This window comes from Atta cephalotes (assembly GCF_000143395.1).
Source record: "Atta cephalotes unplaced genomic scaffold scaffold00023, whole genome shotgun sequence".
In the NCBI taxonomy this organism is placed as follows: domain Eukaryota; kingdom Metazoa; phylum Arthropoda; class Insecta; order Hymenoptera; family Formicidae; genus Atta; species Atta cephalotes.
The window spans coordinates 4,811,524-4,820,845 of record NW_012130087.1 but is presented as its reverse complement, the minus strand read 5'-3'; the positions used below and the strand labels follow the sequence as shown (position 1 = coordinate 4,820,845).

At 30.8% G+C, this 9,322-nt stretch overlaps 2 protein-coding genes across 2 annotated transcripts; one reads left to right on the top strand and one right to left on the bottom strand.

Annotated features, from left to right (window-relative positions):
* The first annotated feature begins 602 nt into the window (after positions 1–602).
* On the top strand, positions 603–4,312 carry LOC105619957 (probable palmitoyltransferase ZDHHC16). The gene is made up of 6 exons (XM_012201471.1): positions 603–649; positions 861–1,008; positions 1,950–2,259; positions 2,418–2,608; positions 2,689–2,999; positions 4,222–4,312. The coding sequence occupies exons 1-6, from the start codon at positions 603–605 to the stop codon at positions 4,310–4,312; spliced, it is 1,098 nt and encodes a 365-aa protein (XP_012056861.1).
* LOC105619958 (serine protease snake-like) lies at positions 4,134–7,596 on the bottom strand. Its single transcript, XM_012201472.1, has 6 exons — positions 7,530–7,596; positions 6,325–6,780; positions 5,855–6,119; positions 5,226–5,473; positions 4,643–5,007; positions 4,134–4,436 (listed from the first exon to the last, which is right to left on the bottom strand). The coding sequence occupies exons 1-5, from the start codon at positions 7,594–7,596 to the stop codon at positions 4,670–4,672; spliced, it is 1,374 nt and encodes a 457-aa protein (XP_012056862.1). The 3' UTR covers positions 4,134–4,436; positions 4,643–4,669.
* Positions 7,597–9,322: the final 1,726 nt, after the last annotated feature.

The following is a 9,322-nucleotide window of genomic DNA, read 5'->3' as shown; positions in this document are numbered from 1 at the left end:
TTATTGTGTGCGCGCGCGCGCGCGCGCGTGTGTAGTGTGTGTGTGTGTGTGTGTGTGTGTGTGTGTGTGTGTGTGGGTGTGTGTGTGTGTGTGTTTGTGTGTTATATATGCATATGTATATTTCACAATGAACAATTCTCACATTTGCGAATGTTTTTGATTATTTTTAAAAATATCGCTTGTAAAATGGCGGGAAAATATAAACTTGTTTTTTCTATTTTCTGATAAATAACACGATTTACAAAAATTAAATTTGCGAATATATATAATAAACATTGTATTTATATTATAAACATATTTATAACACTGTATACGTTTTTTTCTTTAATAATACATTTCTATCTTAATACCAATAGTTGCAGTACTCTCTACACTCTACTGATTACACCAAATTCTTTCCTTGAAATAAATATGGCGGGCGAGGTTGTACTTGCAGATCAATTGAGGTTAGTATTTCTGCAATAGTAATTATCGGTCATAGTACCTTATCAAATGTCTTATCAAGATATACAAAGTATAACGTGACGATGAGCGAACGCGTGTTCGCGAGATGTGACTTTAATATGCCAGGATTATGAGAACATTTGAGGACAAAAACGAAAATGGCGAAAATACAATGGTCTTTGACGAAGATGCCAAGTATTCTTCGGTAAATTCATAAATATTTATATTTGTTGAACTTTATATTTACCAGATATCTATTAATTTTTATTTTTTATCACAAGTTTATTTCATTCTCTTTATGTTAGTTGCATTAAAAATTATTGAATTTCAATTCCCCCCCCCCATTTATTGATCCTTTATACCATAAATTTATATGAACTTAATAAATATGACGATCAAATTCGACTTGTTTTAAGGAATAATTTAAAACAGAAATGGTGGCGACTTCAAATTTCTATAAAATCTTTGTTCTACAATGACTTTTTGAGTTGGAGTTACATTTGTGATATACTTATGGAACCCATGTTCTGGTTTGTCGAGAACTTCACTTCTTTTTTGGGTCCGGTAAGATTTTTTTATATTACTTGTCCTTGTATTGAATTACAAAATCTCATATATTATTTAAGATTGTTTTTTATGCTTAATAATAAATTTTATGTAATTAATTCACTTGAGTTAAAAAAAATTTATACTAGAATTTTGATATTTTAAAAACTAATCTTTATGATGATAAACTCAAATTTTAAAAGATCCGATTTACATTAACTGAAACATATTTTTGAAGTTTGTCTCATTAGAATTACATTATGTTGCGTTAATATTAAAGTATTTTTTTTATAATTGGTGAATATATTTTATTTATATTCTACAATAAATGAGTAATACTTGGACATATGACTATATTTATTACATGAAGCATTACATGATGTGTTTATTAGAGCATATGTATAATGGAGCGAACATCGCCTGTGTTTTACATAAGAGAACTAGCAAGAGAATTAGCAAGCTGGCAAGTAAGACAAAGAAGGAGATATTTGATAATGATTTCTTTTTCTTTCTTTCTCTTTCAATTTGTAATTGACTCATCGGGTCCCACTCCTGTTCGGTGACAGCTGATGATAGCAGCGAAATGTGATATGACGACGTCATAAACTCTTACAAAATGCCAGCCTTTTGTTTAATTACTACAGACGATAATAAATTATATCGGGGACATATCATTTCACAGATAAATTGACAAAAAGTATAAATAAATATTTACTTTGTAAATGTTAATAACAAAACCTAATTCCTATTCGTTATGAACGCTCCTGACATTGACAGAGAAAACATCACAATCAAATATTCCCCATTTTGCTTGCATCATTATTCAGCATAGTTCTCTCCACTAGTATATGCTGTAAGACATGAAGTTTCATAAAATGTTCCATATTTTGTTTTACTTATACGTATAATGCAAACTTCAAGACATCCACAATATATTTACTAAGTACTGCAGTCCATAGGTGTTTGTAGCAATGGTGAGCCTGCTGACCATCAGTATTGTATACATTGCCTACTATGTAGGTCTACCCTGGTGGTGGGAACGGAGTCCATTAATGACGATAATCTTATTGCTAGTTGGAAACTGGCTACTGGTTAATGTCTGCTTTCATTATTATATGGGTGTGACTGTGCCAGCAGGAAATCCACCTCAGGGAGGCCTTATACCAGAGGCTGTAAGCATCTGTAAGAAATGCATCAAACCAAAGCCACCCAGAACACATCATTGTTCTGTTTGCAATAAGTGTATCCTCAAAATGGATCATCATTGTCGTATCCTTATATATTTTATTAATTAATTTTATACATATAGTCAATTTTCATTAATTAATTATATTCACCGTAGATTAATTATGCATATATTGTCAATGAAAATTTATATATAATCGTTTTTTGCAACATGTAATAAGTCTTCCTTAATCAATACACAGCATGGTTAAACAATTGTGTTGGTCACTATAATCATCGGCATTTCTTCCTATATATGGTTTATACCGTAATTGGCGTTATCTTCATTATGATATTCGGCGTGCAACTCGCCTATGAGGAGTTCTTCCCTGATCAGGAACCGGAATTAGATGGTCATCCAGTACGCCTTAATAATTCGGAAATAATTCCAATGGTACGTTAGTTAATTGCTCATAAATACATTTTATTAACTATCACTTTAATCAAAATCTTAAATGCATGCTTGATTGATAGACGGAATCATTAGATCATCTAAGCAAGGAGGAGCTAGCAGAAATAGCAAGACAGGCAGTAGAAACTGAGATCAAAGAATGGCGAAAAAGATTGATAATTTTTGTGGGTCTAATTTGTATAGCCACATGTACAGCATTGGGTGCTCTAGCCTGGTGGCATGCTCGTCTCATTACCCGAGGAGAGACGAGCATCGAGGCGCACATCAACAATGCGGAATCTAAAAAGTATCGTGCTCAGAATAAGTTCTATCAAAATCCTTATGACTTCGGGCCGAGGGAGAACTGGAGATTGTTCTTAGGAACAAAAAACAGGTAGAACTTTTATAAATACATACTTAAAATGTTAAGTAGATCATATCGATTAAAATACAACCAATAATATAAATCATCAACGAAAGACTAACTAAAACGAATGGGATGCAATGCATATTTATAAAATATATCGCTTTTATAGATTTTGCTAGAAAAATAAATTTAACTAAAAATATTAAACTTTGAACAGGTTCTTACTGACACGTTATTTAATTTTATATGTTTATATGGTAATTACAGAGTTGGATAGTGCTAAGTTAAAAAGATAAAAGTTAAGTTAAAAAGTTAAAAAGTTAATTAATTTTAACTTAACTTAGTTACATTTTAGACTTTTAATTTTTTAACTTTATTTAGTTACATTTTATCCATAACTATTAATTTTTTATTTAATTCTTTGAAGTTAAGTCTCAGAGACATAATATGCGGCAATAACTTAAAATGAGGTGAAAATTGCAAAAGTGAGCAAATTTATTAAATATTGACCAATGAAATTATAAATATTTTAGTGCTCACTTTTGTAATTTTCATCTCATTTTAAATTATACAATCGACTCCCAGATTTCAATTTGTCAGAAACCGTGTATTTTGATCTAGTTTTTGATAAATTGAAATCTATTATTCCTTATTACTATCGCTACTTCCTCGTATTATCTGAAGTTTTAGTCATATCACAGTCCATTTATAGTCGAATCTTATATAGTAAATATAGTATATATAAACGAAACATGTAAATAAAATATAGAGTATTTTCTAAATGAAGTATATATTTGTTATTTCCGTTATTTATAAAACTAAAACTCTGGAATTATGAATTAAAAAAATAATAAAACAAATTTAATTTTTAACTTTTCAATTACTTTTTTTATTAACTTAACTCTTAATTCAATTAATTTCATTATAAATTAACTTGTATCTTAACGAAGTTAAATTTTTAAGGTTATTAACTTTAACTTAACTTAGTTAAAAAAAAGTTAACTACTCAACCCTGGATAATTATAACATAATTCGAGATCCTTATGTTTTTTCAGTTTTAATGATTACGATTTTGATTTAAAGGAAATTGGAAATTAAGCTTATTATAATAACTACTTAAAAAATTTTGTTTAGCATAGAAATTGTTGATAGAACAATCGTTCAATATTATTTTTATATTTGTAGTCTCATTGTCCAAAAATTTGTCTAATATTATTTGCATAATGTATCTTAATATTAATTGTTACAGAAGTTGGTGGCATATCTTATTCCCATCAATCCATGGCCCTTATGGTGATGGCCTTACATGGCGTACTATTCATGATAGCAAAATCTCTTGATTTTTAATAGTTTAGGAGATCAACGTCATTGCTGCATTCTAAATCCACATCTTGTGATTTCTCTTACTTTCCAATATTCTAGTCAGAATTGCAGACTGGTCAACTATATTCATAATTTCTTTCGCTAAAAGCAATAATTAAAGCAAGTAGACTTTTCTGAAATTATTTTTACATGGTAAAAGTATTACAAAATAATAAATAGAAACATTTGCGAATGTTATAATATTTTATCTTTAATAATTGTCTTGAATTGTTTGAAAACTAATTGAGAACTATTTATGTAAGACTTAATTTAACCAAATACAATTTAATAAAATATGTTTTTTGTACCTTTCGTAAAAGTCGAATAAATTGTGATTATTGTCCTTGCGGCCAGACTATACCTTCGATCCACGGAAGATAATGAGACACTCTAGTATAAACACCGGGAATATCAATCATTGCGCAGGCTTTACCAAAACTAGTGATACCAATCAGTTGGAAGAGGCATTCACTAGGATGAACTATTTGGAGAGGACCTCCGGAATCTCCTTGGCAAGTGTCCTTTGTCCAGTTGCCGCTAGGATCGCCAGCACAAATCATACTTGGTGTGATACCACGCGGAACTTCTAGAGAACTGTTATGCCGTATTGTACACGACAGATTATCTATCACATCCAGCTGAGCTTTTTGTAATCGATCGCTCACCTCTCCGCCTGAAGTACATAATTTAATATGAATCAATACTCCTACCTTATAAAAATTTTTGATTTTTTTTATGAAGGACTTTGCATTTATTAGGAATGATCTGCTGTAAGTTCTTAATAAATATAAAGCATTTGAACATTTAGATTTTCAAAAACATTTAAGTTTATGATTTTTTCTTATGATTTTAGGATTTCATAGCAAATTTTCATGTGAGAAACTTACTTACTATATTTGGTAACACCCCAACCGCTCACCAAAGCCTGTCTAGGCATGGTTTTAAATAATTGATAAAGACACGCGGGTCGTATAGATATACTAAACGTAACAACAGTCATGAGCTGTACCAGAGCTATATCCGCATACATCGCAGGTGGTCTGTAATCCGGATGAGTTATTATATCTTTAATGACACTCGTGATGCCTTTCTGCTCTGATAAACTGTGGAAGCCAATCCTTGCATCAGTTACACCGCCACTGCAATAAAATATAATGTATAGGACTAGTTTTATTAGTCAAATCCTTAAACAATTGAAAGATATCAGTCACTTATGTAAGTTACATTTTAGATTGCAATTTCTAAAACATTTAAATTAGAAAATCAAGTAGACTTTTAAAATTTTTTCTCAAGATGTGTCGAAAAAAACACTATAGTATTAAATAATCAAAGCAAGTGAGAGTAGAGTATTATATACTTAAACTGTAATATTAACCTTAAAAAATATTTTCATATTTTAGGATTGTATAGGATTGTATTATTGTATTCAGTAAAATAACTAGCAGAAAAATAAAAGATTATTTTTTCGTTAGAATTTTTGAGTTGTTTAAAGTGAGAGAAATACTATATATAAGATTTACTCTGTCCCATGAGTGCAATGAGCAGCAGAAATCACCCAGGCATGTGAAATCAGCGTGCCGCCGCACATCAAAATAAATTCGTCAAAATTGCGTTTGCCTAGTGCAACCATGTGAGGAAATTCGTCGACACGTGCCTCGGTACCACCAATCACTAAGTGATTTACTTTCTCACAAGTATTAGTCAATTTACGTATGCCTGATGATGAACCAGCCAAAGACGTTATCAAGGTTGTACCCGCGATTTCTCTCACATATTCTTCACACTCTGAAATTTATTTATTTTATATATATTATAATATTATAGTGTATATTGAATATATAAAGATATGTTGAATGTATATAGGATAAGAAAATTCACATTAAAACTTTATTCTTTACATTACAAACGTGTAATTTCTTATGCATTTACTTTTTCGAATCTGTAAATTTTTTAGTTCTTCATGTTCTTAAAATATTCATGTTCTACTTACTAAGTTCTGATATCATTTTTTCTGGACTGATCTTAGAAGGTAACAATTCCTTCCAGGATGGTACGTGTGAAATTGGAGGATGAATTTTAGGAGGAGTAGGAAATGTAAAATCATTATTTAGTGCTGGTGTATTAAATACTGGTACAGGGCTTGGTGAACTAGGAGATTCTATCTCAACCCTTGGATCAATTATTTCTCTAGTAGAATTACGTAGATTTGTCAGGAAAGGATTCGCATTACTATTAGGAAAGGGATTATAGTTATTATTGGGAAAGGCTATATTGGATGCCTGTGTTGCAACAGCATTTGACAAGAATGGGTTTCCAATTCTGTTACCATTCGATGAATACAGGAAAGGATTGTTTTGAATATTGGGAAGATTTAAGTTTGACGATTGGAGAAAAGGATTTGTCGCAATGCCGAAACTCAATTGAACTTTTTTCTTCAAAATGTCATCTAAAAAATATATCTAAATGTGCTTATAAATTAAATCAAAGTTATAGAGAAATATATATATATAATAAATATCTGTATACACATGCGTTTGTGTGCACGCGCGCGCGCATGTGTGTGGTGTGTTATATATAGAGTGTCCGATAAGTTTTGATGTAGCTTGCGTGTATATAGAACGAACTAAACGTGTTAAAAAATTTTGTATCATTTTGTAATTTTCGTAATAGTTAACAAGATATTAGTTATTAAAAATCGCTAAATAATGATTTTCAATAATTTTTTACTCAAATACTAATTTTACAGAAAAATAGCAAGAGTAAAAAATTGTGTATTTTCTTCCCATAAAGTTCTGAAAATTTTTTCAGAATTTTTTAATAGCATATTTTCTCATGTTGATAAAAAATTCTAAAAAAATTTTTAAAGTTCTATGAAAAGAAAATAATTTTGTCTCGTGCTATTTTTCTGTAAAGTTGATAGTATTTGAGTAAAAAATAATTGACGACCAATATTTAACAATTATCCGACAACATTATTAAATTTCCGAATTCTTGTTACAAGTTGCCACATCAGAAGCACTAGAAAAAAATCAAGCATAACGCTTCCATTGAAATTGCAGCTAATTTGAGAATTCACTAATTAATAATTTAATAATTATTAATAAATAATAATAAATATATTAATAATAATTAATAATTAGTTAATAATTTCTAGCGATGAATAACACTTGAAACTATAATCGTAAGTTTTTTTACCGGTGGACCAAACGAAAACCACATCAAGGATTACGGAGATCACAACCAAACCGAAATGAAAATTCATCACTAAAGAAAAGTGAGAGACACATGAAGATTGAGTATTCGACGTCACATCATTTATGAAGGAAATAAGCTGCTGTGATGATTAACGATGGTGGAATCTGCGTCTCTTTCTCTCTCATATTACATCTCTCTCCTAATTTTACAAAGAATGAAATAAGATGATTGGTAAAAAAAATATAAAAAAATGATAAGAGAGCGTATAAAAGATGAAAGTGGGGAGTGATCTTAACGGTCTAGGGTTATCGACTTTGCAGTTTTTTTCAATCTAGTAAGTTTATTTGGATTTGATCAAACAAGTACCAATCGTTAATTATATAGTACAAATTGTAAGAGTTAAATCATAACATCTCAACAGAATTTTGTATCTGTTAAATTGTGATAATAATATGCAATTTAGAATGTGTGTGTGTTCAATATAATAGTAACTTCGTAAGTGTAAAGTATATAATTAACAACGCAATAGGATAAGTATGCATTATTCGTCTTTGATCAATGTTTGATTGGGAGACTCTCTGAGTCTGACGCCAAAGCGGATAAATCAGTCGGTGTATTCTACAAAAATTGACGAGATAAGATGTCGGTAAAACAGGATAAAGACAAGCCAATCAGTACGGAAGTATAAGAAATGTGACGCAAAAAATCTTACGTACTAAAACATAAACAGTATAAGTAAAATCAACATTTTAGATTTGTTGTTGCTTAATCGTTTTATGTTTTCTACTATGATTGACCGATTACTGTTTACTGTTCTGCTTTATATTTTTTTATACGTCTTAAATCTATAATATTATAGAATAAAAATAAAAACGTACGTACATATATATTGCCGCGAAGAAGTAGAAGGAATAAAATATAGAGAAATTATTTAATAATAAGAAGACAATAACTAACATTTATACTAAATTAAACTATTTAATAATAAATTATTATACAGGGTGTCATTAAATTACGGCATCACCTATCCTGAACAGGTAGAGCGAACTAAACTGAATCGAAAAGTCCTCTACCATTTTGTGATTTTCGCAATAGTTAACGAGATATTAATTACTAAAAATTAGTAAATTAGTAAATTAATTACTATAAATTTCAATTTAAATTTTCCGCTATATTATGACTCCGCCAGAGATTGTTGTTGGCGTCCGAGAAAGCTTGATGCTTTTAGTAAACAGTCATATTTTCAAAATAGCCGCGATGTTTAAACCAAGTGCGGAGTATAATCGAAGAGCCGCGATCATCGAAGGCCTCCGCGCTGGGTGCTCAGCAACGGAAATAATTCTGTTCTTTGGATATCCGAGATCAACCGTTTATGATGTGACAAAATATACGATCAAAATTTAGAACAGTCTAACGAAGGTTCCAGTATGCCAGCGAAGAAGAGTCAGAAAGAACGCACCGCGAGGATTCCCGCAGTCGTTGAAAGAATTCAAGCGCTGATTTCGAATGACCCAGAGTTGCACGTTCTGATGGATGTAGTGAAGTCATGGATGGAAACTGTGGCGTCCTGAAAGCCATATGTTTTTTAGCAGGACGATGCACCGGCTCACTTGATTCAAAATTGATTCTCAGACAATGTCGATATGTTTCTAAGGAATTCTGGCCTCTCAACAGCCCAGATTTAAATCCCTTGAACTACTACGTATGGAGCGTAGTTGAAAGAGTCACAAACAAGTCATCTCAATGTGATATCATTAAGGACCGCTATTAAAGCAGCATTCGTCGGCATGGAC